The sequence below is a fragment of the Carettochelys insculpta genome, chromosome 22, assembly GCF_033958435.1.
Source record: "Carettochelys insculpta isolate YL-2023 chromosome 22, ASM3395843v1, whole genome shotgun sequence".
Classification (NCBI taxonomy): Eukaryota; Metazoa; Chordata; order Testudines; family Carettochelyidae; genus Carettochelys; species Carettochelys insculpta.
In genome coordinates this window covers 13808620-13833818 of record NC_134158.1, presented here as the reverse complement: position 1 = coordinate 13833818, position 25199 = coordinate 13808620, and the positions used below count along the sequence as shown (strand labels likewise).

At 66.2% G+C, this 25199-nt stretch overlaps 5 protein-coding genes across 6 annotated transcripts in view; 3 read left to right on the top strand and 2 right to left on the bottom strand.

Annotated features, from left to right (window-relative positions):
• MYBPC2 (myosin binding protein C2) overlaps nucleotides 1–2866 on the top strand; it is a 28278-nt gene extending 25412 nt beyond the window's left edge. Inside the window, exons 26-30 of the mRNA XM_075016095.1 lie at nucleotides 982–1141; nucleotides 1293–1429; nucleotides 1704–1890; nucleotides 2536–2575; nucleotides 2674–2866. Of these exons, the coding sequence (XP_074872196.1) occupies nucleotides 982–1141; nucleotides 1293–1429; nucleotides 1704–1890; nucleotides 2536–2546 (495 nt within the window). The 3' untranslated portion in view covers nucleotides 2547–2575; nucleotides 2674–2866. The remainder of the gene's footprint in view (nucleotides 1–981; nucleotides 1142–1292; nucleotides 1430–1703; nucleotides 1891–2535; nucleotides 2576–2673) is intronic.
• Nucleotides 2867–3004: 138 nt separating this feature from the next.
• GARIN5A (golgi associated RAB2 interactor 5A) lies at nucleotides 3005–4709 on the bottom strand. The gene is made up of 4 exons (XM_075016143.1): nucleotides 4595–4709; nucleotides 4194–4375; nucleotides 3590–3803; nucleotides 3005–3116 (listed from the first exon to the last, which is right to left on the bottom strand). The coding sequence occupies exons 1-4, from the start codon at nucleotides 4676–4678 to the stop codon at nucleotides 3114–3116; spliced, it is 483 nt and encodes a 160-aa protein (XP_074872244.1). The 5' UTR covers nucleotides 4679–4709; the 3' UTR covers nucleotides 3005–3113.
• Nucleotides 4710–4845: 136 nt separating this feature from the next.
• EMC10 (ER membrane protein complex subunit 10) lies at nucleotides 4846–7805 on the top strand. 2 transcript variants are annotated; one of them, XM_075016138.1, is made up of 8 exons: nucleotides 4846–4978; nucleotides 5379–5445; nucleotides 5622–5734; nucleotides 5865–5969; nucleotides 6233–6414; nucleotides 6607–6700; nucleotides 7195–7286; nucleotides 7579–7805. In XM_075016138.1, exons 1-7 carry the CDS (start codon nucleotides 4892–4894, stop codon nucleotides 7276–7278), a joined length of 732 nt encoding a protein of 243 aa, XP_074872239.1. In that variant the 5' UTR covers nucleotides 4846–4891; the 3' UTR covers nucleotides 7279–7286; nucleotides 7579–7805. The 2 variants fall into 2 exon arrangements, with proteins under 2 accessions (XP_074872239.1, XP_074872238.1); XM_075016137.1 differs by lacking the exon at nucleotides 7195–7286.
• Nucleotides 7806–10765: 2960 nt separating this feature from the next.
• CLEC11A (C-type lectin domain containing 11A) lies at nucleotides 10766–14242 on the bottom strand. Its single transcript, XM_075016131.1, has 4 exons — nucleotides 13898–14242; nucleotides 13053–13254; nucleotides 12649–12840; nucleotides 10766–12263 (listed from the first exon to the last, which is right to left on the bottom strand). Exons 1-4 carry the CDS (start codon nucleotides 14000–14002, stop codon nucleotides 11863–11865), a joined length of 900 nt encoding a protein of 299 aa, XP_074872232.1. The 5' UTR covers nucleotides 14003–14242; the 3' UTR covers nucleotides 10766–11862.
• A 3099-nt stretch (nucleotides 14243–17341) lies between these two features.
• SHANK1 (SH3 and multiple ankyrin repeat domains 1) overlaps nucleotides 17342–25199 on the top strand; it is a 33887-nt gene continuing 26029 nt past the window's right edge. The window contains exons 1-3 of the mRNA XM_075016088.1: nucleotides 17342–17478; nucleotides 23610–23839; nucleotides 24994–25197. Of these exons, the coding sequence (XP_074872189.1) occupies nucleotides 23630–23839; nucleotides 24994–25197 (414 nt within the window). The 5' untranslated portion in view covers nucleotides 17342–17478; nucleotides 23610–23629. The remainder of the gene's footprint in view (nucleotides 17479–23609; nucleotides 23840–24993; nucleotides 25198–25199) is intronic.

Below are 25199 nucleotides of genomic sequence, written 5' to 3'. Positions count from 1 at the left end.
TGATATAGATAATGGTGCAGAGAGGACGTTTACCAAGATTGCAGATGATCCTGAGTTGGGAGGGGCGGCAGCTGCTTTGGGGGACAGGGTGAGAATTCAACACGACCTGGACAAAGCGGAGAACTGGGCTGAGGGAAACAGGATGCAGGTGAACAAGGACCAATGCAAAGTCCTCGAAGGAGCAATCAGCGTCACCCACTGAACGGGAAGCACTGCCTAGGAAGGAGCGCTGCGGACAGGGATCGGGGGGTCAGAGTAGGCCACAAGCTAAATATGAGCCAGCAGTGTGGCGCTGTTGCAAGAAAAGCAAATGCGATCCTGGGCTGCATTAACAGGAGCGTGGTGAGCAAGGCACGAGATGTTCTCCTGTTCTGCCTGGAGCTCCTTAGGCCTCAGTGTAGCCAGGCCTGGGCACGCGCTTCAGGAAGGGTGTGGAGAAACTGCAGAAGGTCCCAAGAAGAAAAACCTACTAACAGTCTAGACTAGACGCCCTATGGGGACAACTGACAGAGGTGACTTGGTTCAGTCTGGCCAAGAGAGGACAAAGAGGGGCCATCGTAGCTGCCAGGTACCCAGACGGGGGTTACAAGCCGGAGAGAGAAAACAATGTTCTCCTGACCTGCGGGTAGGACAAGGAGCACTGGGCGTAACCTGCAGCAAGAGAGGGGCAGGTTGGACGTTCGGGAACTGTCCTGTCTGGGCGGTTAAGCTCTGGAGTAAATTGCTCGGGGCGGTGGTGGGTGCTCTGTCGTTGGAGAGTCGGAAGAGGGGGTTTGTCACACCCCGGTCGGGGATGGTCAGGCGGTGCCGGGATCTCATGGCCTCCCGAGTCCCTTCCAGGCCAATGATTCTATGCAAGGGAGTCCCAGCCGGCGGTAACGCAGCACGTACAACGTAACAAGGGACAGTCCACCCCGTGTCAGTCTGTCCAGCTGGTGACACTCTCCCTGGCTCCCCATCATCTCTCTGCTTCCCCCTCAGGAGTGGTTCACGGTGTATGAGCACAACCGGCTGACGCGCTGCACAGTGTCCGACCTCATCATGGGCAACGAGTACTACTTCCGGGTGTACAGCCAGAACGTCTGCGGGCTCAGCGACTCGCCCAGCGTCTCCAAGAACACCGCCCTCATCCAGAAGACAGGTGCACCCGGACGCCGGGGTTCTCTCGCTCGCCCTGGCAGGGGCAATAGGGCCGAGTGGCTGGAGGGGGGTGGGGGGCCAGGGACGTGAGACAGCAGGGGCAATGGGGGGGAGGGGCTGCTACCCCTGACCCTCAGTCTGCTTTCTCCCAGGGATCACCTTTAAGCCGCTGGATTACCAGGAGCATGACTTCCGCATGGCCCCCAAAGTCCTGACACCCCTCATCAACCGGACCGTGGTGGCTGGGTACAGCACTGCCCTCAACTGCGCAGTGCGGGGACACCCCAAGGCAAGGGACCCACCCCCATCCCTAGGAGGGATGCAGGGCTGTGGGGACAGGAGCAGGGCTGGGTGTGGGAGGTGGGGGACAGAGGGGTGCAGGGGGTGGGAAAAGGGGTGCTGGGGAGGGCTGCATGTGCGGGGGTGGGGACAGAGGGGTGATGGGGGCCAGTATGTGGGTGAGGGAGAGCTGGGTGCACGGCAGGGAGACGGGGCGGCTGGGGGACAGGAGGGGGGCTGTCCGGGTGGCTGGTGACCCGCCCCCCCCACGTGACCCGCCCCAGCCTAAGGTGACGTGGCTGAAGAACCAGGTGGAGATCCGGGAGGACCCCAAGTTCCTGATGAAGAACAGCCAGGGGGTGCTGACCCTGAACATCCGCAAGCCCAGCCCCTTCGACGCCGCCATCTACACCTGCCTGGCCGTCAACGAGCTGGGCGAGGCCCGCACCGAGTGCAAGCTGGACGTCCGAGGTGCCGGGGTGGCAGCACAGGCTGGGTGTGGGAGGGGCCAGGAGCCAGGGGTGGGGGCGGGGCAGGATGGGTTGGGGAGGGGCTGGGGTGGGGGCAGGGGCGGGGCAGGTTGGGTGTGGGGGGGTGAGGGGCCGGGGGCAGGGCAGGCTGGGTGTGGGAGGGGCCAGGGTGGGGGCGGGGCAGGCAGGGTGTGGGAAGGGCCAGAGGCAGGGCAGGATGGGTTGGCGGAGGTGTGGGGGTGGGGGTGGGGGCAGGGGCGGGGCAGGCTGGGTGTGGGGGGGTGAGGGGCCAGGGCCGGGCAGGCTGGGTGTGGGGGGGGCCAGGAGCCAGGGGCAGGGTAGTCTGGGTGTGGGAGGGGCCGGGGCAGGGACAGGGGCGGTGCAGGGTGGGTGTGGGAGAGGCCAGGGGTGGGGGTGGGGCAGGCTGGGTGTGGGAGGGCCTGGATAGGTGTGGGAGGGAGCAAGGGCGGGGCAGCGGTTGCCTAGTGACAGGGGGACATGACAAGTTGGCAGCAAGTGCTGTGGGGTGCCGGGCTGGAGGCCCCAGGTACAGGGCACACACCTCTGTCTGGGGGTCCACAGGCAGCCCCTGCGCCTGTCCCCGGGGGGTGCACTGTCCCCATCTGACCCTATCTCTCTCCCTCAGTGCCCCAGTGACCCGACTGCCCAGCTCCGACCTAGGCATGGTAAGTGGGCGTGTCTGGCTTCGGGGGGGAGGGGCAGTGCTGGGGCAGGGGGGCACTCTTGGGCCCCCCACTGATCTCTTCTTTCTGCCCCCCCCCAGGTCTCCTGCTGGTGAGGACCCATGCGCATGAGCCAGTGCAAGCTGGCCCCGGCCCCCCCAGACCCGACTGGCGGGGGAGGAGCATCCCCCCTGCTTCCCTGCAAGGCTCCTGGGGGCCCAGCTGTGCCCCCTCCCCGCAGCTTGGAATCCCCGGGGCAGCAAACGTGTGTCAATAAATGATCCCCTCAGCCTCTGTCTGTCCGTCTGTCCATCAGTCTGCAGCCAGGCGGCTGCCCCGGGGGGTCCTGCTCTGGTGGGCAGGAGAGCTGGAACGGAGGTGCCTTTTCTCTGGCTGGGTCCTCAGCTTTTATTGACTGCGGCTGCATCTTCAGGGCTCGCCTGGGGAGAGGGGTGCAAGGCGCCCCCCACCCCGTCCTGTGGGTCTGCATTCATGGGGGACCCCGCCCAGCACCCCGTTTTCCTCCCTCAGGGTTTGCATATCACTGCAGAGAAAGAGTGAGGGACAGCTGAGACCACCGTGCAGGGTATCCCCTGTCCTAAACTGGGAGTGGGACCAGGATGCCTGGGTTCTCCCCCAGCTCTGGGAGCGGGTTGGGGTCTGAGGCCTGGGAACCAGGATGTCTGAATTTTCCCCCCAGCTCTGGGAGGGGACTGAGGTCTGGGGGTTGGCAGGCTGGGAGTCAGGATGACTGGGTTCTCCCCCTGGCTCCAGGAGTGGGCTGGGATCCAGGTGTCTGGGAACCAGGATGTCTGGGTTCTCTCCCCAGCTCTGGGAGGTGGGTGGGAGTTGGGGGTATGGGGGCCAGGCTGCCTGGGTTCTTCTGCCAGCTCTGGGAGGGGAGTGGGGCTTGGGGGTCTGGGAACCAGGACACTGGGGTCACTCCCTGGCTCTGGCCGCGAAGTGCAGACTAGTGGTTGTGGGGGGAAGGTGCACGGGGTTGGCCCCCGAACTCACCCTGTGCCCCAGCCCAGGGAGGCTGTCCCAGGTGCCCGGCTGGTGGTAGCGCAGCCGGTAGAGCAGCCGGACCCACTGGCCAAAGACCCGCTCCAGCTGGGTGGGCGGCACCAGGAGCTGCAGGTAGAAGGTCCGTCCGGAGGCCAGGCGTACCTTGAGCCGGTGCCGGCGTTCGTCATGGATGGAGAGCCGCACGAGGTGCAGGGGCAGCAGCCTGGGGAAATCCGGGGAGCGGGGACCCTGGGGGTGCTGGGTGGGGGTCAGGGATGGAGGCACTGAGGGCTGCTGGGGGGTGTTGGGGAGGGTGGGGCAATGGGGCTGCAGGTCAGGGTTCCCAGGAACGAATCGGGGCTGCCCAGTGCGTGAGCTGAGCCCCGCACCGGCAGTGGGTGTCTCTGGGTGGTGCGCGTCCCCACCACACGCAGCACAAAGTTCATTCTGCCCCAGGGAACGGTGGGAACTCGGTGCAGGGTAAGGGTGGGCTGGGAGAAGAGGGTGCATCGGACGGAGCTGTAGGTGCGAGAGATGGGGGGCTGGGAGGCAGCTGCAGTAGAACTGTGGGGGAGGGGACCCCGGGGTGGGGGTCAAGGGGAGGGGGACTCACCCAAACAGCTCGAGCTCCTCCCCCGGCGGGGGCAGCCCCTGGGCGCAGCGGCAGCAGCAGGGCCCCCCCACGGGCGACAGGACCGGCCGGGCCAGCAGCAGGAGGTTGGGCAGCTCCAGGTGGGGGCTGGTGGCCGCGATGCCCAGGGTCACCCTGCTGGCCACGTCCCCACTGCGGGTCACCTGCGGAGCGGGGGGCAGCTGAGGGGGCCGGAGCCGGGGGCGGGGCCAAGGGGATAGGAACCCGGAGCCTGCAGGGGTGGGGGAGAGGCAGGGCTGGGAGCCGAGTGAGGGGGAGGGAACGGGGGGCGGGGCCGGGCGGGGGGGAGGCGGGGCCGGGAGGCCGGGCGGGGGGAGGGGGGAGGGGCCAGGCCGGGCCGGGGGGGGCGGGGAGCCGCTCACCTGCAGGAAGTCGCTCTCGAAGAGCGGACAGTCCCGCAGCCGCCCGAACTCGCCGCCCGACAGGCAGCGCTGCAGGCGGCCCATAGCGCGGCCCGGGCATGGGGGGTCCCGGTCACGGCGGCCCAGAGCCTGCGGGGGGCGGGGTAGGTCAGTCAGGGGCGGTGCCTCCCCCCTCCCCCCGCGGGAGCTCCGAGCCGGGGGCGGGGCCGGCAGAAGCAGGGGGTGGAGCATGGCGGGGCGGGGCCGGAGCCCGGTCCGCCGCTTTCCCGGCGTGCCCCGCGCCCCCCGTGACGCGCCATGGCGGCCCTGCTGGCGCTGCTGCTGCTGGCGCTGGCCGCGCGCTGCCGGGCCGGGGCCGGGGGCTGCCGGGGGCCGGGGCCCAGGGTGAGTCTGCGGGGCTGCCGCTCGTTAATATTCATGAGGGGGCGGGGTTAGTGGCGGGCGCGGACGGGCCTGGTATTCCGGATCTGCTAGTTATTATTCACGAGGGGGCGGGGCTCGGTTGACATTAATATTCACGACCTCGATATTAATATGCATGAGGCTCCGCTCTGCCGCTCGCCGCAGCCCGGCTGGACGTCACGTGGTGGCGGGGAACCAATCGCAGGCTGAAGGGGCCCCGTGGCTAGGCCTGCGAAGGTAGTTAATTTGCATAAGATGCATATTCATGAGACTTTATAAATAGTGGGGGCGAGTCACGGGCCGAGACTGTCAGGACTCCTGGGTTCTCCCAGGCCGGGGGCGGGGGATGGGTTTGCTGATCCTTGTCCCCTCTTGCCCTCAGCCCGGTGAGGGTCGGGACTCCGAGGCCTGTGTCCTCACGCTGCAGCTGGAGCATTCGTTTGAGCCTGGTGAGTGGGTACTGGGAGGGCTGGAAGGGAGAGGGTTGAACTGGGGGTCCTGACCTGTTTTGCTGGGGGAGGGGAGAGACCCAGCAGATGGGGGGAGAGACACAGCGGATGGTGGGGGGGGCGGTCCCTATCCTATCCTATCCTATTCTAATGCTCCTTCCTCCGTCTTCCCCTAGACGACAGCATCCACTTCCAGAAGCGGGGGACCCTGCTCTGGAGCCCGGCGCCCGAGCCCAGCCTCTCGCTGAGCCAGAAGCAGCTGAGCGAGGAGGAGCGCGCCAGACTCAGGGTCAGCGGGGTGGCGGGGGGCACAGCCTGGCCTGCCTGGCGGGGCTGGGGAGGTTCTGCTGGGGGTAGGGTTGCTGGGAGCCCAGCCCGTAGGGTGGTGGGGGAAGCGCTCACTGTGCCTGTGCCCCCAGGATGTGGCAGCGCTGAATGGGCTGTACCGGGTGCGGATCCCACGCCGGCCCCTCGGGGCTGTGGAGGACACCGGAGCAGAGTACGTCAGCTCCTTTGTTCGAGCGGTGAGTGTTCCCCGCTTCCAACCCCTGGCCCTGTGCAGAGATCCCCTCCCCAGCTGTGATCCCCACCCCACCTTGCAGATGGACCCAGCTCCCAGCATGCCCCAGTGCCCCACCCACCGCCCCTCAGTCTGTTCCCAGGCCCTCTCCCCACACTGTCAGTTGGGGCTGGGGGAGGCCTGTTCCCCAGCTCCTCCCCCACATGTGCCCGCTGGGTGTGGGCAGGGGCAGCTCTGGGCCCCGCTCATCCCCTGCTCCCTCCCCAGTGCTCGCTGGCGGACTCCCACCTGTCGGACCGGCTGACGGTGCACACGGACGGGGCAGGGAACGTGATCGGCGTCTCGATTGTCACCGTGCCGGGCTCCTGCCACGGTGCCGAGGTGGAGGATGTCGACCTGGAGGCCTTCAACACCACAGTGCTGCTGCAGCAGCCGGTGCCGGCGGCCGTGTGAGTGTGTGTTGGGGGGGCTTGTACCGGAGCTGGGGAGTGGAGGGCTGGGAAGCCAGCTCTGAGGGGTTGCATTGGGATCTGGTGGGCTGGGGGGTCCTGGTCTGGTCTGGCAGGCAGTTAGGGAGTGGGGGTCAGGCTTCGGCAGGTGGGGGGCAGGCTGTCTGACAGGTGTCCCTCTCCTGTCCCCAGACCTGAGACTGCAGCGTTCATCGAACGCCTGGAGCTAGAACAGGCACAAAGGGCCAAGAACCCGCAGGAGCAGAAATCCTTCTTTGCAAAATATGTGAGTGCTGGGCCCTGCACCTGCTGCGCCGGCCCCTTAGCGCTGCCATGGGACATCTCCCCCGCTGTCCCCTGAGTGCCAGGAGGCCTTCTTCCCACACCCTGCCTGGGGCCCCGGCACTGCATGGGGACATCCCTGTCATGCTGCCTGGGACTGCCCCCCCAACCCCGAACACTGCAGGGAGATCTCCCCATCACACTGCCTGAGACTACTCCTTCCCCCCATGCCAAGCAATGCCGGTCAACCCCCCCTCACCCTTCCAGCATTGCACTGAGACCGCCCCCCCCACTTGCCACCCTTGGGCTGTGCCAAGAAACAACTTCTGCCATAGGTACAGCCCCAACTTCTCCCATATTGCACCAGGGCCCCTCAGTGTTACCCTGGGAAGTTCCCCCACACCTTCTCCTCCCCAGGGCTACTGCCCCAGGCCCCCTGCTCACACCTGGCTGTGGGGTCCCCTGCTCGGCTCCCTGACATGTGCTCTCCCCCCACAGTGGCATTTAATTCTAGGCGGAGCCGTGCTCCTCCTGGCCACCGGCTCAGTGAAAGTCCCGCAGGAGCCCGGACGCCAGCCCTGAGCAGCCAAGTAAACCCCCGCTGCCCCCTCCTCACCCGCGGTACCCAACCCCCGTGGGCAGGGAGCCTGCCGTGGGCTGGGCCAGGCCAGTCGGTGCGGGGGCATCCATGCGCAGTGGAGAGAGGGTCACAGTGCCCCCCTGCCAGTGGACAGCTGAACTCTCTTCCCCTCACTAGGGCTGGTGCTTTCTGATCCGAGCAGGGGGCCTTGCCCCAGGGTACTGCCCCTGGGGTCTGGGGAGGGCTCCTGTGTGGCTACCACTGGGGGGTCCCCCCTAACCCCCGCTCCCCTCTCTCCGCAGTGGATGTACATCATCCCGGTGGTGCTCTTTCTCATGATGTCCGGAGCACCTGACGTCGGGGGACAGGGCGGGGCCAACGGGGGCAGCGCTGGCACTGGGGGCAGGTGACTGTCACCCCAGAGCTGTGGGGCCAGGATGGGGGCTGGCCTGGGAGCTGCCTGAGGCCCCAAAAGGCAGGGGAAGGGGCTGGGCCAACATGTGGGCAATAAAAGCTGTCCAGGACCCGCTCCCGTCTCCGGTGCTGAGTGCAGGGGTGGGACAGGGTTGGGAAAGCCGGGGGCGAGGGGTCGAGATGCCCCGGGGTAGGGCTGGTACATTCCCCACCCTCCCCGCATGGGCTCGCTGGGACTGGAACCTGTACTGTACCTCCGCCCACTCCCGGGGGGCTGCCCCAGCACCCACCTGCTGGCTGTGCCCCCTGGGGGGCTCTCCCATGCCGAGCCGCTCCCCTGCGTGGGGAGGGGGGCTGCCCAGCCCTGACCTGAGGGCTGTTCTGGCACCTTGGGAACCACAACCACACAGAACTGGAACCTGGCTCGGGACTCTAGAACTGCTGCTCTGGAATCCCAGCACTGGGTTGAGGGGTGTGGGGGCAGCCTGGATGCCCGGGTTCCCTCCCCAGCTCTGGGAAGGGGGGGGTCTAGTGAGGGCAGCCCAGACGCCTGGGTTCCCTCCCCAGCTCTGGGGTTCTCTTCAGGTCAGACAAGCACTACTACACTTGTGTAGTGTGGGTAACGGGTTGGCCGGCCCCTCTGTGATTTCCAGCTCCCCAGTTGGGTGCTCTATACGTTAGAGGTTGTCCACGAGTTCGTTTACCTCGGGTCCACCATCAGTGACACCCTGTCGTTGGACACTGAGCTAAATAGGAGGATTGGGAAAGCGGCCACAACTCTGTCCAGACTCAGCAAGAAAGTGTGGAATAACAACAAGCTGTACACTCACACCAAACTGCAAGTCTACAGAGCCTGCATCCTCAGCACCCTCCTTTATGGCAGCGAGACTTGGACCCTGTGTGCTCGCCAGGAAAAGAGGCTGAACATCTTCCACTTGCGCTGCCTCAGGTGCATCCTTGGACTATCATGGAAGGATAGAGTGACCAACACCGTTGTCCTCAAGCAAGCTGGAATCCCAGCCATGCACACCCTCCTCAGGCAGCGTTGGCTCCGTTGGCTTGGCCACGTCCACAGGATGAATGATGGAAGGATTCCAAAAGACATCCTGTATGGCGAGCTAGCCTCTGGCAAAAGACATCCCGGACACCCCCAGTTGTGCTACAAAGATGTCTGCAAGAGAGACCTCAGAGAGGTAGACATCGAGCTGGACAACTGGGACGATCTAGCAGATGACTGCAGCAGATGGAGGCAGGGGTTACACAAGGGCCTTCAGCAGGGTGAGATGAGGATCAGACAGCTAGCAGAGGAGAAGCGAGCGCACAGAAAGCACAATAAGGACTTGCCAAACACCCACCACATCTGCAAGAGATACAGCAAGGACTGTCACTCTCGTGTGGATCTTTATAATCACAAGAGACGCTGTAAATGAAGTCCTCCATTGAAACTATAAAGGGCGCGATCCATAGTCTGTGCAGACTGAAGGATGCTGACTGATACCGGGTTGGGTGCTGATGCTGTCCGTCTCATTTTCTGCGCTCCTATTGGCTGTTGGTGCTGTCCTTTGCGCCCCCTAGTGGAAGTCCGTGTTCTTGCCTGATTTCTCGTTCCCTCGACTGTGCTGCGCTCTCAGTGTCCGGTGGCGGCTCTACCGTCGCCGTCCCGCGCCCCCATTGGCTGTCTGGTGTCAGAGCCTCGCCCCTCGTGGAAAGGTGCACTCCCATTGGCTGGCGGGGCGGTGGCGGAGGAGAACCAGCCCTGCCCCCCCGCGAGTGGGCCGCGCCGCTGGCCGCTTCCATTGTGCAGGGCGTTCCTCGCGCCCGCCCCGGGAGCGGCTGCGGGCGCAGCACGGGGCGGGGCAGGAGAGCCCCTGTAGGGGGCATCGCGCCCAGCGCCGGCCGTGGTCCACGTGCCGGTTTCTCTCCCGGCTCCGAGCGGGGCGAGCGGCGCGGCCCCCCCCCGCCCCCCGCCCACATCTGGGCCTCCTGCTTTGGGGGGGCTGGGGGGCAGATCTGGGCCCCTTGCTCTGGGGAAAGTGGGTGGGGGCCCTGCTGTCCCATCTTGTGGGGGTGGGGGGGCCCATCTCTGGGCCTCCTGCCCTGGGGGCACATGGGTGGAGGCGGCAGGGATCCCCCTCTGCTCACCCCGCAGCCAGCGCTCCCAAGCCCCCTTTGGGGGCCTGCTGTCCTCGGGCGCTGCGGGGGAGGGGTTGGTCCACCTGTGCTGGAACAGTTGGGTGGAGGCGGCCAGGGAGGAATCTTCCAAGTGCATAAACCGGAGGGGGGGAGGACTAGCCCATGTCCAGTGGGAGGCGGGCCACGGAGGAGTAGTCCATGTGCGGAGAGGAGAGGGGATGACACAGGAATGGTCCATTTGTGCCGGGAGGGGGGAAGGAGCAGTTCCTGTGCGGTGACTGGGTGGGTGCATGAAAGGGATAGGGGTGGTGTGTGCGCGTGCGCGCAGCAGCGGGCCAGTCCATGTAATCTGAGGGGGTGTTGAGGGAAGAATACTCCTATGTAAAATAGAGGGTGAACGAGGAATAATCCATGTAAAATGGGGGGAGGGAGGAATAGTCCACGTACACTGGGGTGGGGGGCGCTCAGGGGGGAATACTCCATGTAAGATGGGAGGGGGGGAGGCATAGTCCATGGGAGCTGGGAGGGGGAGTTGGAAGGAGGGTCGCAGCACAAGGGCAGAACCAGTATCCCCCCCAACTTCCGTGGGAGCCATTGTGTGTGTGTGTGGGGGGGGGGTTAGGTTTGACACCCCCTGCAGTGTGAGCAGGGACTGTCACTGCCCCAACCCACGTTGGTCCCAGGCTCAGTGGGGGGCTCCCTGTGCCCCAGCAGCTGCCCCAGGAGAGCGCTAAGACTGAAGGGAGCCTCCCAGCTCCCCCGGCCCATCTCCTGTGCCCCCCCATGGTCCGGCTCCCCCGGCCCACCCCTGTGCCCCTCCAGCCTGCTGCCAGCCCCACCTCCCCATCCCCCTGTGCCTCCCAGCTCAGCCCAGCTCTCTGTGTCCATTCCCTGCACCCCCCACCCCCTTTGCCTCCTTAGCCTCCTTCCCCCCAGTTCTGTCCCACCTCTCCCCATTCCTGCCCCCCGGATCCCAGCCCGCACGATTGCTGAATGCCCGTCTTGTGCACCCAGGGGCACAGCCCAGCGGTCACACCATCTCAGCGGGTGTCTGCGGCCCAGGCCCAGCCTTTGGGACGGGGGGGTGGGGTCGGCACGGCGCCTTCCTCCTCCTCCGCTGGCCGCAGACTGCGCTGCCAGGGCAGGAAAAGAAACCCAAATCCCCACGGGGAAAACCAATAAAGGAGCTTCTATTTCACCAGCCACGCCTGCGAGTGGGGGGGCAGTTTAGGGGAGGACAGCCTGTGTGGGGCATAACACAGGGGGCTAGTGGGGGCCCCTAGATGTGTGTGAGAGGTGGGGGGAGCAGACACCAGGCCAGAGGGGGCCAGGCATGGGAACGAGCATGTGTGCCCCCTGCTCACTGGGGTGATGACCGTTGACCCCTGGGGGGGCATGCCTTCAGTTCTGTCCAGACTTTGGTTGTGGGGGGGCATGTCCAGGTCCCTGGCTGCCTGTGATGGAGGGGGTGATGCTGCGGGAGAGGGTTAACCCTTTCCTTGCTGGAGCAAGCAGCCAGGGGCCCGGGGGGGGCGGGAAGGGCTCGTTCCCCTTCAGCATGCTGGCTCTCCCAGGTATTGTTGGGGAGTGGGAGGGGGTCTCTGGAATGTGGGGAGCACGGCAGCCCCTAAGGGCTGGTACTGCCGGAGTGGGGTGCTGGCATTGTCCTGTTGGGCAGGGGCTGGGTCCTGCCACAGGGTGAGGGTTGGGGGCAGGGTGCCAGGGCTGGGGTCCAGGCCAGGGGTGGGGGGTCCAGGCTGGGATGGAGGGGCAGGGACTGGGCAGTTGTTGGGGGCTGGGGCAGGGACTGGGCTGGGGCTGGGGCAGGGGCCAGGCTGGGACAGGAGGCTGGGGCCATGCGGGGGCGGGGGGAGGAACCGGACAGGTGTAGGGGGCCAGGTGGGGGGTGCAGGGGCCAGGCAGGGGCGGGGTGGGGGGCAGGGACTGGGCAGGGGGGCCAGGTGGGGGTAGGGGGCCAGACGGGGGGGTGCAGGGACTGGGCAGGGGCCGAGCAGGGTCAGGGACCGGGGCGGGGGGCCCTAGAGCCGGTACTCGCAGATGTAGTACATGCGCCGGGCGCAGTCGTTGTCCCACCACTTGCCATCGTCGGAGGAGAGGGAGACGCAGTTCTCGCGGGGGCCGCCGTTGGGCTGGCTCACCAGTGGGTCGCGGTACCAGTCGAAGAAGGAGACGCGCTGCCCACTTTCGTACAGCCACAGCCCCTCGGCCCGCCGGTCGTGGATGCCCACCCAGGCCGGCCAGTTGAAGGGCTGGAAGGCCTCGTGCAGGTAGCGGCGCAGGGTGGCCAGCTCGGTGGTGTCGGCCGGCATGGCCAGGTTCCCGCCCCGCCGCTGGCACAGCTCCTGCGCCCCCTCGTAGCCCTCGAACTCCCGGAAGATGAGGAAGCATTTGGCATGGACCCGCCGGCCCCGCAGGCAGCCTGCCGAGAGGGGGAGCCGGCCGGTGACCTTTAACCTCTGATCCCCGCGGCTCGGCCAGAGGGCGACCTTTGCACTGCGACCCTTCCCTGGCCCCTCTGACCCCTGGCCTGGGTGTGGCCTGTGGACCTTCCCCTTTGTCCCTGCTGACGCCGGGGGGGGGCTTGCCCCTCTGACCTCCGACCCAGAGTGGGTTACCCTGTTAACCTTTCCCCTTTGACCTTTGCCCTCTGACCTGGGACAGGCCTGCTGACCTCTGACCCAGAGAAGGTTACCCCGTTAACCTTTGACCTTTGCCCTCTGGCCTGGGACAGGCCCGCTGACCTTTCCCCTTCGGCCCCCGCCCCGCCCTGCCCTGCCCTGCCCTGCCCCGCGCTGGGCGCTCACCGTCGATCCTGCCGATGTCATCCCGGTTGCGGGTGCTGGTCTGGACGAGGGCGCTCAGCGCCTCCTGGGTCTCAGCCAGGCGCCCGCGCAGCTCGGCCAGGCCCTGGGAGAACTGGGCCACGCGCAGGTCCATGCTGTGGAACTGCACGTTGAGCCGGTGCACGGCCGCGTCCAGGCTGTCCAGCCGCGAGACTGCGGGGGACGGGAGAGTGTTGGGGAGCAGCCCTTGCCCCTCCCCCGCAGGCCGACCCTCCCGCTTGGGCACCTTGGCCCACATGTGAGACCCCAAGTGGGGCTGCGGGGGAGGGGCAGGGGCTGGGCTGGGCTGGGCCGCGGGGGGGCAGGGGGCAGGGTTCAGGCCAGGCTGGGGCTTCAGGGCAGGGCTGTGGCCCCCCCATACTCACACACGTAGGTGAATCCGTCCTCCTCAGGTGCAGGGCCTGCAGTGGTTGGTGTCGCCTGGGTGGGATCCCCCTCTCCCTCGACAGGGGCCCCCTCTCCATGTTCCTCTTGTCCTGCCTCCTGCTCGGGGGCCAGCTCCGTCAGCGTCACCTGGGGGGGCCCATCGCCCTCCGGCTCAGGCAGCTGCAGCACTTCCTGTAGGTGCTGTGGGGAGAGGGGGAGAGTAGCTCGTCCTGCCCTGGGGAGCGCCCCTGGCCTCCCCCGTGCTCCCCTCTGCCCCTCCCCCGGCCTCCCCTGTGCTCCCCTTTCTGCCCCCATGCCCCTAGTTTCCCCCCATCCCCCACCTTAGCTTCCCATGGTTCCAGCCAGCACCCTCCATCCCTCCCCCTTCTCTGTGTGTGGGGGAGGCTGCGGGGGCCAGGATGAAGCTTTGTGGTGCCCTTTGGGAATCCATATACAGGGACCCCTCTCCGCCAGACTATCGGCGTGGAAGCAGCAGGGGCTGGCTGGGAGCCCGGACTCCTGGGTTCTCTCCCCAGGCGTGGGGGGAGGGGGAGAGTGAGTGCAGGGTGTTGGGAGCCCGGACTCCTGTGACGTTGCGGTCTGAGCCCCCCCCCGCCCCTGGCCCGGTGCTGGCCGGGTCCCGGCGCCCTGGGTAGAGCCTGTCAAGCCGGGTGAGGCGGCTCTGAGTCCCAGCCCCAGGAAGTGGGGTGGGGGGGGACTCCCCGGGAAAGGGAGGCCTGTGGGGAGGGGACCGGGGGAGGGGTTGGGCTGGGGCAAAGGGTAGAGCCCCCAAAGAAGGGCTGGGAGGGCGGGGGGGGGGCAGGGACCCCTGTCTCCCTCTCACCTTAAGCATGAGGGCCTGTCTCTCCTCCTCGGAGCTGAGCTCCCCGCCCCGGGCGGCCCCCAGCAGCGCCCCCAGGAGCAGCAGCACCCTGCACCCCGTGCCCATGCCTGCGGCCTCCCAGACACCGTCTCCTCCGGCCCAGGCGACGCTGGGGCTGGCGGGGTCGGGCCCCTGGCCAAGACCGGCTGATCCAAACCAGATGTGTGGGGCTGAGGCTGCCAGCGAGCGGCTGTGGGGGCAGGGTGAGCCCAGGCCCTGGCTGCCCAGCTGGGGAGGGGGGTGTCTCTGTGCCCGCCCCACGCCCAGGGGAGCCGGTGGGGTGGTGGCCTGGCCAGTGCTTGGCAGAGCAGCCGCCGGGCCTTGTGTGTTGTTGCATCCCCCGTGCGCGGCTGGGCTGCTGTAGATTCGCAAGGCAGCACGGCCGTTCTTGTGTGCAGCAGTGTGCGAGAGCCCCAGCCCGTGGAGATGTGGCCCATGTGCCCCGTGTCTGCATTTGTGTGTCCCACGCCTGTCCCGCTGCGTGTCCTGTGGCTGCGTTTGTGTGTCCCACGTGTGTCCCCCTGCGTGTCCTGTGGCTGCGTTTGTGTGTCCCACGCCTGTCCCGCTGCGTGTCCTGTGGCTGCGTTTGTGTGTCCCACGCCTGTCCCTCTGCGTGTCCTGTGGCTGCGTTTGTGTGTCCCACTGTGTGCCCTGTGTCTACGTTTGTGTGTTCCACATGTGTCCCGCTGCAGGTCCTGTGTCTGTGTTTGTGTGTCCCACGCCTATCCCGCTGCGTGTCCTGTGTCTGCATTTGTGTGTCCTGCTGCGTGTTGTGTGTCTGTGTTTGTGTGTTCCACGCCTGTCCCGCTGCGTGTCCTGTGGCTGCATTTGTGTGTCCAGCTGCGTGTTGTGTGTCTGTTTGTGTGTCCCACGCCTGTCCCGCTGCGTGTCCTGTGTCTGTGTTTGTGTGTGCCACTCCTATCCCGCTGCATGTCCTGTGTCTGCATTTGTGTGTCCCGCTGCGTGTTGTGTGTCTGTTTGTGTGTCCCACGCCTGTCCCGCTGCGTGTCCTGTGTCTGCATTTGTGTGTCCAGCTGCGTGTTGTGTGTCTGTGTTTGTGTGTCCCACGCCTGTCCCGCTGCGTGTCCTGTGTCTGCATTTGTGTGTCCAGCTGCGTGTTGTGTGTCTGTATTTGTGTGTCCTGCTGCGTGTTGTGTGTCTGTGTTTGTGTGTTCCACGCCTGTCCCGCTGCGTGTCCTGTGGCTGCGTTTGTGTGTCCCGCTGCAGGTCCTGTGTCTGTGTTTGTGTGTCCCACGCCTATCCCGCTGCGTGTCCTGTGTCTGCATTTGTGTGTCCTGCTGCATGTTGTGTGTCTGTGTTTGTGTGTTCCACGCCTGTCCCGCTGTGTGTCCTGTGGCTGCGTTTGTGTGTCCCGCTGCGTGTTGTGTGTCTGTGTTTGTGTGTCCCACGCCTGTCCCGCTGCGTGTCCTGTGGCTGCGTTTGTGTGTCCCACGTGTGTCCCACTGCGTGTCCTGTGGCTGCGTTTGTGTGTCCCACGCCTGTCCCGCTGCGTGTCCTGTGGCTGCGTTTGTGTGTCCCACGCCTGTCCCTCTGCGTGTCCTGTGGCTGCGTTTGTGTGTCCCACTGTGTGCCCTGTGTCTGCGTTTGTGTGTTCCACATGTGTCCCGCTGCAGGTCCTGTGTCTGTGTTTGTGTGTCCCACGCCTATCCCGCTGCGTGTCCTGTGTCTGCATTTGTGTGTCCTGCTGCGTGTTGTGTGTCTGTGTTTGTGTGTTCCACGCCTGTCCCGCTGCGTGTCCTGTGGCTGCATTTGTGTGTCCAGCTGCGTGTTGTGTGTCTGTTTGTGTGTCCCACGCCTGTCCCGCTGCGTGTCCTGTGTCTGTGTTTGTGTGTGCCACTCCTATCCCGCTGCATGTCCTGTGTCTGCATTTGTGTGTCCCGCTGCGTGTTGTGTGTCTGTTTGTGTGTCCCACGCCTGTCCCGCTGCGTGTCCTGTGTCTGCATTTGTGTGTCCAGCTGCGTGTTGTGTGTCTGTGTTTGTGTGTCCCACGCCTGTCCCGCTGCGTGTCCTGTGGCTGTGTTTGTGTGTCCCACGCCTGTCCCGCTGCGTGCCCTGTGTCTGCGTTTGTGTGTTCCACATGTGTCCCGTTGCAGGTCCTGTGTCTGTGTTTGTGTGTCCCACGCCTATCCCGCTGCGTGTCCTGTGTCTGCATTTGTGTGTCCTGCTGCGTGTCCTGTGTCTGTGTTTGTGTGTCCCACGCGTGTCCTGTGTCTGTGTTTGTGTCCCCCGCCTGTCCCGCTGCGTGTCCTGTGTCTGCGTTTGTGTGTCCCGCGCCTGTCATGCCGGATGGGCTGTGGGGGGCCGAGGAGTGGGACATGGGGTATTCTGACCCTGAGGAGTGGGGGGAATGAGGCAGCCCGGTGGTTTCCTGGCAGACAGGGAGGGCGTGCAGGATCTCTGCGCAGGGGTGAGCTGTACCTGTCTCGCAGAGCTGGAAGGGACCTCGAGAGGCCATCGGGTCCAGGCCACCCCCTGGCCGCCCGGCCATGGCCCCCACAGATTTGTTTTGTTTTAATTTGTTTGCCCCAGACCCCCCGTGGCCCCTCAAGGATGGAGCTCCCCCCCCCCGCTCTAGCAGGCCAGTGCTCCAGCCCCAACCTAGCCCTCCCCCAGTGGGGCAGGATGGGGGGGGCTGGCTGGGCGTGTTGCAGGGGGGCCGGGAAGGGACCCCTGCATCCCAGAATAGCAGCAGTCGGGGGGAGGGGGCTGTGAATGGACCAGGCAAGCCTGAAAAGGGGGTGGGGGCTGGGATCGGGGGGAGGGTGTTACGGGGGGGCGGGAACCCGGAGGATGCGGGGGGTCAGACCCGACCTGGTCATTCCTGAACAGCAGCGGCGGGGGCGGGGGACGGAGGGGGCGGAGCTGGCTAAGAATGGGGGGGCGGGGCGGGGCGGGGCTGCGCTGCTCATTCCTGAACAGCGGCGGGTGGGGGGGGGCTGCTGGATGGGGGGGCCGCGGGGGGCGGGGAGGGCCTCTCAGCTCTGCACAGCGGCAGCGGGGGTGGGCGATACCGGGGCTGGTACGGGGGGGCTGGTGCCGGGATGAGTGGGGGCGGTCGGGACGCTGGACGGTACCGGGGTGAATGGGGGCGGGGCGGGCGGTCCGGGGTGGGGGTACCGGTGGACGGTACCGGGCGGTACCGGGGTGAATGGGGGCGGGGCGGTACCGGTGGACGGTACCGGGCGGTACCGGGGCGAAGGGGACGGGGCGAACCGCGCAGCGGCAGCGGGGGGCGGGCGGGCTCGCGGGCTGGCACCTGGTGGGTGGGACCGGGGGGCGGGCAGAGCAGCATCATCCAAGCCGGGGGGGCGGGAGCCGGGCGCGGCGCAGCCCGGGAGACGGGACCAGCCGCCCGCGAACGGGGATGGGGAAGGGGCCGGGACCGGGACCTTGGCCGCGCCGCGCGTGGGGCTGAGACACCCGCCCATCGCCCGGGGGGGGCCGAGCGGGGGGGGCCGCCATGGTCCCCCCCACAGGGCAGTCCTGCTGAGCGCGCCCCAGCCCCCCCCAGCCATCGGCAGGTAAGGGGCAGGCAGCCCACGGGGGGCCGGGGGCCCCGCGTGGGGAGGGGCGGGGGGCTGGCTGGCCGGCTGGGGGTCCCTCTGTAAGGGGGCATTACATGAATGGGGTCTCCGTGGAGGGAGGGGTTGGGTAGCGGCGGTGTATGTGGGACTGGCTGGGGTTGCTGTGGGGAGCGCACGGGCCCGGCTGGTCGGGATCCCCATAGGGGAATGGTTTGGGGGATGGCTGGTTCCCGTGAAGGAGGAGTTAGAGGGTATCCCTGTGCGGGATGGATCTGGATGGCTGGGGCCCCGTGGAGGGGGGTCCCCGTGGGGGGAAGGGCCTGGCTAGCATCCCTGGGGGCTGGATGGAAAGGGGGTTCCCGTGGGCGGAGGCGCGGGCAGGGAGCCCTTGGGGGAAGGGCGGAGGCATGGCCTTGCTGGTGACTTTTAGGAGACTTGGGGAGCGAGGGGACCCCGAGCGTGGTTGCCTTTGTCTGGGCTCCCCTGCGGGGAGGGGCGAGGCTCTGCCCAGGCTGCTCTGGGGTCACCCCGCCTTCCCCTGGCCCCAGGGTGCTGGCTGTGAGCTCTATTGTGGCGAATGCAGGGGAGCCCTGATTTCCTCAATGGCTTTGCAGACCCCCAGCATCTCTGCATGAGGGTGGGGGGGCAGCGCCATGGGGAGGGGGCGCTGAGCCAGAACCATGCGGGAGGCTGTCTGGAAACAGCAGGTACACATGTGCAGCAGGCGTGTGAGTGTGTGTGAGCACGGGGGGGAGCTGGCGGGTGTGAGTGTGTGTGAGTGCAGGGGGGCTGGCGGGTGTCAGTGTGTGTGAGCACGGGGGGAGCTGGCTGGTGTGAGTGTGTGAGCGCAGAGGGGCTGGCGGGTGTGAGTGTGTGTGAGTGCAGGGGGGCTGGCGGGTGTCAGTGTGTGTGAGCACGGGGGGAGCTGGCGGGTGTGAGTGTGTGTGAGCGCAGAGGGGCTGGCGGGTGTGAGTGTGTGTGAGTGCAGGGGGGCTGGCGGGTGTGAGTGTGTGTGAGTGCAGGGGGGCTGGCGGGTGTCAGTGTGTGTGAGCACGGGGGGAGCTGGCGGGTGTGAGTGTGTGTGAGCGCAGAGGGGCTGGCGGGTGTGAGTGTGTGTGAGCGCAGGGGGAGAGCTGGCGGGTGTGAGTGTGTGAGCATGGGGGCTAGCGGGTGTGAGCATGTGTGAGCACAGGGGGGCTGGCAGGTGTGAGTGTGTGTGAGCATGGGGGGCTGGCGGGTGTGAGTGTGTGTGAGTGCAGGGGGGAGCTGGTGGATGTGAGTGTGCACACACCCATGGGAATTTCTCTGGGTGTGTGCTTGGGAGTGCGTGTGGGCGCACACAGTGTGTGTGCAGGCACATGTCTATACTTATGTGTGTGTGCAGTATATGAGCATGAGTGTCTGTGTGTGTGTGTGTTCTCTGGGTGTGTGCACACCATGTCTCTGGGTGTGCCTGGCTCTGTGTGTATTCTCTGGGCGTGTGCATGCCATATCTCTGGGTGTGCATGGCTCTGGGTGTGTTCTCCAGGCGTGTGCACACCATATCTCTGGGTGTGCATGGCTCTGGGTGTGTTCTCTGGGCATGTGAATGCCATATCTCTGGGTGTGTTCTCCAGGCGTGTGCATGCTGTATCTCTGGGTGTGCATGGCTCTGGGTGTGTTCTCCGGGCGTGTGCACGCTGTATCTCTGGGTGTGTTCTCTGGGCGTGTGCATGCCGTATCTCTGAGTGTGCATGGCTCCGGGTGTGTTCTCTGGGCATGTGCACGCTGTATCTCTGGGTGTGTGCATGGCTCTGGGTGTGTTCTCCGGGCATGTGCACACATTCTCTCATTAGGATTCTCTCGGTGCACACCCCCAGCTCCTGCATGTACATTCGCTCGCAGTGAGCTGGTCTGTGTCTTTGGGTCTCCCCAGCTGTGGCAGAGCACACCTCTTTGCACCCACGTGTCTCCCTGGCTGTGGGGTGTGCCAGGCAGGCGCTCACCCTCCACACGCACACAGGAGATGCCGGAGGAAGTGTGCGAAGGTGGTGCCCAGGGGTGAGCGGGAGAAGGAGGCTGCGTCTCTGGCTGGCTGTTGTCAATACTGGGCGCCAATGTCTCTCACCGCGCCTGGTGGTGAGCGCTGGTGCTCAGGTGTGTCTCTGGGACTGGGTCCCCATGCAGCTGTGTGTGCACATGACAGCGGGTGTGGCATCGGTGCACATCTGTGCACGTGGGAGCTGCGTGCCCACACGTGTGAGTGCTGGTAGGTGGCAGGGGGTGTCCTTTGGCCTCCCTGCAGGCCCAGGAGGTGGAAGAGAGTTGGAATAAAGGCAGTGGAGAGAGCCTGGCTCGGTGTGTGCCCCACAGACAGACCCTCCCCCTGGCCTGGCTCTGTGTGTGCCCCACAGACAGACCCCCCCCCCAGCCTGGCTCTGTGTGTGCCCCACAGACAGACCCTCCCCCTGGCCTGGCTCTGTGTGTGCCCCACAGACAGACCCCCCCCCCGCCTGGCTCTGTGTGTGCCCCACAGACAGACCCCCCCCCCGCCTGGCTCTGTGTGTGCCCCACAGACAGACCCCCCCCAGCCTGGTTAAGTCCTGGTGTGTGCCCCACAGACAGACCCCCCCCCAGCCTGGCTCAGTGTGTGCCCCACAGACAGACCCCCCCCAGCCTGGTTAAGTCCTGGTGTGTGCCCCACAGACAGACCCCCCCCCAGCCTGGCTCTGTGTGTGCCCCACAGACAGACCCCCCCCCGCCTGGCTCTGTGTGTGCCCCACAGACAGACCCTCCCCCTGGCCTGGCTCTGTGTGTGCCCCACAGACAGACCCCCCCCCGCCTGGCTTTGTGTGTGTGCCCCACAGACAGACCCCCCCCGCCTGGCTCTGTGTGTGCCCCACAGACAGACCCCCTGGCCTGGCTTGGTGTGTGCCCCACAGACAGACCCTCCCCCCCCGGCCTGGCTCTGTGTGCCCCCCACCAGCTGTATGCACCTCTGTCACAGACCCATGGGCTCTGTGCTGTACCACGTCTTGTGAGTGGCCCTGGGCGTCTGTGGGTTTCCAACTCCCTTGGCCACCCCCAGGCCGGGCTCTGAGGTCCAGCCCCCCCCCAGCCCTCCGAGCCCAGCCCGAGGACCCCTGTCTGGGTGGGCAGGACAGCCTGGAGCACAGCACCAGGGAGCCCTTCGCTTGGCACAGGGACGTCCAGGGAAAGTCATTGGCCAAGGCAGAGCAGCAGCCAAACTGCCCTGGTCTCCCTCCCTGGCTGGCCCTGGGCAGGTGCCAGCCCTACCTCGTGGGCCGCTGCGGGCCCTGGCCTGCGTTTCCACCGGTGCTCCACGACCCCGCTCTGAGGCCCACCCCCTCCCTTCCAGCGACCCCCCAGCCTGGTGCTGGGTGAGTCCCCTACATCCAGCTCTGGGTGTCCCCACAGAGATCCCCCCCAGCCTGCTCTGGAGCTGGGCCTGTTCAGCCGACACCTGTGCCGATAGACAATGGCAAGGTCACGCTGCCGGGAGCCAGCCCTGGGGCTGCCCGAGCGCACCCAGCAAAACAGAGCTGAGTTGAGGGGCGCGGCAGAGTCCCCCAGCGTCACCTTCCCAGGTGCTCTGGGGTGAAAGAGTGAACACAGCCCTGCAGAAGGGAGGCTCCGTCCCTCCATCCGCCTTTCTTTCTTTCTTTCTTTCTATCTGTGTGTCTGTCTGTCCATCCTCCCTCCCCAGACATACCTCCTCCGCACCTTACACCCCCCACCATCTCTCTCTGCCCCCCCACGTTTGCATGGTCCCTGGCAGATGGTCTCTGACCGAGGGGCGCTGGGCTCCATTTGGTGGGAACGCCGCCCCCAACCCTGGGGACACGTGGGCTGCTGGGGGCAGGTGGGGTCCCCTCTGTCACCCCCAGTGCTCTGTGTCCTTGGCAGGCGCCTGCGCCGAGGCCTTCTCTGCTCCAGCCGCGCGGGGCTATTCTTAGCAGCCGCGCCTTTGATTCATGCTTCTGAGCACATGTCTGCCTGTGTGTGCGTGTGTGTGTGTGTGAGCGCGTGCGCGGAGGGCAGCAGTGCCTCTGTGTGTGTGTGTGTGTGTGTGTGTGTGTGTAAGCGTGTGCACAGAATGCAGCAGTGCCTCTGTGTGTGTGTGCAATAAAAGCAGCAGGGTGGGTGCACACGTAGTGCAGCAGGGTATGTGTGAGCACAAGCAGTGCAGCAAGGGTGTGCAAGCGCATGCAGTGCTGCAGGGGTGTGCATACGCAAGCAGTGCAGCAGGGTGTGTGTGAGCGTATGCAGTGCCGAAGGGGGTGTGCATACACACACAGTGCAGCAAGGTGTGTGCAAGCGCATGCAGTGCCGCAGGGGTGTGCACACACGCGCAGGGCCACAGGGGTGTGTGCAAGGGCATGCAGTGCCGCAGGGGTGTGCACACACACACACACAGTGCCGCAGGGGTGTGTGCAAGTGCACACAGTGCAGCAGGGGTGTGTGCGAGGGCATGCAGTGCCGCAGGCTGTGTGTGCGTGCAGTGGATGCAGTGCTCAGAGTTCCTGTGCACACAGGTGATGCCCAGCTGGTGTGGGGGAGTTGGGCAGCCTGCCCGTGCAGATGTGTGTAAGTGTGAGGGTGCGTCTGTGTGGGCGCAGCTGGCTCAATGGTGTGTGTGGGGAGCGATCCGCTGCGTGGCTTGGGGAGGGGGCTAAGCCCAAGGAAAAGGGACCAGGTCCGTCCTGGCCAGGGGAGCAGCTGGAGCAGGTGGGGTCAGAGGGCGGTGAGTGGAGATGCTGTGGGGCTGGTTTGGGGGCAGGGAGTGACGGGGCCCAGAGCGGGAGCGGAGGGGATCTTCCAGGTGGGAGGCGGGGTCTGGGAGCCAGGACTCCTGGGTTCTCTGGATGGGGCTCCAGGGGGATGTGGGGCAGGGCAGGGCAGGGGGAGGTGCTGAAGGCAGAGGGAGCTGCATGCTTTGATGGCTCTCTGTCGCCATGGAAACGCTGCAGGGCGCAGGATAGAAACCAGGCCCTGGGCCAGCTGGGGGGGGTGTCCTGGGCCTGGGGGTCGTCCTGGCCAGCAGGTGGGGTGGGGAGAGCCAGGTCTGGGGGGGAACCTGAGACAGAGGGGGGGCAGGTCAACAGGGATGGGGTGGGGAAGATGGTTGAGCCACTCCCCAGCTCTGGGCTGCACCTTTGCAGGGGTGACCTGCCATGGGGTGCAGGCAGGGAGCTGACGCCCCCTCGCATCCGACCCCCCCCCCTTGTGCCCCTCCCCTCCCCTAGTATGTTAGCCCCCCCTGGAAGTTCCCATGGGGAGCAGCTGCTGGGCGCTCTAGGAGCCATGCCTGGCTGGGCTGGCCACTGGGAGACGTCATCTCGGTGTGCCAAGGGCCCAGGCCCCACCCCAGAGGGGCTGCATCCCTGACCTGGTGAGGGGGCTCTGTGCACCCCAGTAGAGAGGGGCCCTGGCCCAGGCTGGGTGAGGGGCTCCCCATATACGCGGCCCTTGTGCTCCACCCCAGAGGAGCCTCATCTCTGCTTTGGCGAGGGGTTCCTGCACCCCCAGCCCCTGCACACCCCAGAGCCAGCTGCATCTTCGCTCCAGTGAGGGGTTCCTGTGCCCCCAGCCCCTGCACACCCCAGAGCCAGCCGCATCTTCACTCCAGTGAGGGGTTCCTGCACCCCCAGCCCCTGCACACCCCAGAGCCAGCCACATCTCCACTCCAGCCAGGGGTTCCCATGCCCCCAGCCCCTGCACCCCCCACAAGTGGAAGCTGGTTTTCTGTGGGGCCCGCTCCGGTGGGCAGCCAAGTCCAGGCCCAGGGTTCTGCCTGCTCTGATTGCTTTGTCCTTCCCTGGCTAATTTTAGCCTGTGGCAGGACGTGGAAAGTGGGGCAGGTGTCCCAGGGCGTGGGGCGGGAGTCTGGCAGCAGCTGCTCCACATTGCTGGCCCCCAGGCGCTGCGTGGAACTGGGACAAGGACCCACAAAGTCACCGGCCTGGCCTGGGGGGAAATGGGGGGCAGGGGAGAGGTGGGGGGGATTATGGCCAGGGCGTGTATTTCTCAGGTGCCCTCTGCTGGGAGGGGAGGCAGCCTGCTCTGTTCTTCCCACATCCTGCCCTCTGCCCCATGCTGACCCCCAGCTCGCTCTCTCTGCCCCCCAGCTGGCCTGTGATGCGGGACGATGCCCCGGAGCCCCGGCTCCAGCGAGGAGGAGAGAGTCTCGGAGTATCCTGAGGGGGAGTCAGACTCAGAGAGCTCCGGCGACGGCCTCCCCAGTGCCAGCCCCGGCGCCCTGGACCGCAGGACCCCAGGGGCCCCCATGGCAGTGCCCGACGACGCCCGCTTCAGTATGATGGTCTTTCGGATCGGCATCCCGGACCTGCACCAGACGGTGAGGCGGTGGGGGGGCGGATGGGGGGCGGCCCCACTGTGCCCCATACCATGGGGGGCAGGGGCACCGGGAGGGGGTAGAGGGGAGCCAGAGAGGAGAGTCCACCATGGCAAAGGCCCCTTTCCCATTGGGCCCCCCAGTGCCTCACTCCGTGCCAGGTCTGGCCACTTCCCCTCCCCCAGCACCCCCACCTCTCGCCCCTCTCCCATCCCTCCTGCCTTGCTCCGTCTCCCCCAGCTCCTCTGCTCCTCTCCCCCACCCCGCCTTCCCCATCCCCCAACTCATGCTCCTCCCCCAGCATCCTCCCCGCACCCCCAGCTCCCTCTCCCATATTCTGCCTTTCTTCATCCCCACCCCCCCGCCGTTCCTCCTTCCCCCACTTCTCCCCCCCACCCCGTGCTCCCTAGGGGGGTCATTAGCGGAATTAGATGAATCCTGGGCTCAGCAGGAGCTGTAGCAAAGTCACCTCCCCCTTAGCAAAGAATTCAGGACACAGAGCAACCCCCCCTTCCCACATGCCCTGCCCCCTGCTGGGCCCTTTGATTGTGGGGGGTGCTGTGCAAAAGCTGGCCTCCCTGCCCCACCCAACCTGTCCCCCCCTCCGGGCTCTCCACCACTGCTGGGCCTGGTCTCTGATCCCCTCTGTCTCACAGGTAGAGGGTGGGCCCCACTGCTGCCCCAGGCACTGCCCCCCAAATCTGTCCTGGCCAGGTCCCCTGGCTGCTCACAGGCGCACCATGGAAACAGTTGCTATGGATCACAAATTGTCATCTCCTTGGCGACGGGTCCGGTTCTTCTGGCATGCCGGTTGCCTAGGCCCCCGTCTGAGCCTGGGGGAGGCTACTGGGGTGGGGTGGGGGGGGCTGGGCGAGGCTCCCAGTTGGGGACTTCGGCTGTAGAAAATTGGGGGGGGGCAGCAGAAGGTGCTCTCCACTCAGTCAGCACCAGACGAGGGTCTCTCTGTTATTAGCTCCTGTGACCCACCCCAGAGGTGGCTGCACGTCAGTGCTGGGCCAGGGTCCCCCCATAACCAGCCCCACCCCAGAGGTGGCTGCACGTCAGTGCTGGGCCGGGACCCCCTGTAAGCAGCCCCACCCCCCTCCACCCTGCCTGCCCCTGTGGACTCAGGCCTCTCTGCCTGCTCTCCGCCCCAGAAATGCCTGCGTTTCAACCCGGACGCGGCCATCTGGGTGGCCAAGCAGCAGATCCTGTGTGCCCTGAACGAGAGCCTCAAGGACGTGCTGAACTACGGCCTCTTCCAGCCGGCCACCGACGGGCGCGACGCCAAGTTCCTGGACGAGGAGCGGCTGCTGCGCGAGTACCCCCAGAGCTTCGAGAAGGGCGTGCCCTACCTGGAGGT

Excerpts from the sequence above, each read along its gene's own strand:
- GARIN5A (XM_075016143.1), bottom strand. The coding sequence starts at position 4,678 with ATGGGCCGCCTGCAGCGCTGCCTGTCGGGCGGCGAGTTCGGGCGGCTG. Across the intron at positions 4,376-4,594 it reads TCGAGAGCGACTTCCTGCAG|GTGACCCGCAGTGGGGACGT; the intron begins GTGAGCGGCTCC and ends CCCGCTCCGCAG. Across the intron at positions 3,804-4,193 it reads GAGGAGCTCGAGCTGTTTGG|GCTGCTGCCCCTGCACCTCG; the intron begins GTGAGTCCCCCT and ends GGATTTCCCCAG.
- EMC10 (XM_075016137.1), top strand. The coding sequence starts at position 4,892 with ATGGCGGCCCTGCTGGCGCTGCTGCTGCTGGCGCTGGCCGCGCGCTGC. Across the intron at positions 5,735-5,864 it reads AGGAGCGCGCCAGACTCAGG|GATGTGGCAGCGCTGAATGG; the intron begins GTCAGCGGGGTG and ends CTGTGCCCCCAG. Across the intron at positions 6,415-6,606 it reads CAGCCGGTGCCGGCGGCCGT|ACCTGAGACTGCAGCGTTCA; the intron begins GTGAGTGTGTGT and ends TCCTGTCCCCAG.
- CLEC11A (XM_075016131.1), bottom strand. The coding sequence starts at position 14,002 with ATGGGCACGGGGTGCAGGGTGCTGCTGCTCCTGGGGGCGCTGCTGGGG. Across the intron at positions 13,255-13,897 it reads GACAGGCCCTCATGCTTAAG|CACCTACAGGAAGTGCTGCA; the intron begins GTGAGAGGGAGA and ends CTCTCCCCACAG. Across the intron at positions 12,841-13,052 it reads GGACGGATTCACCTACGTGT|TCTCGCGGCTGGACAGCCTG; the intron begins GTGAGTATGGGG and ends CGTCCCCCGCAG.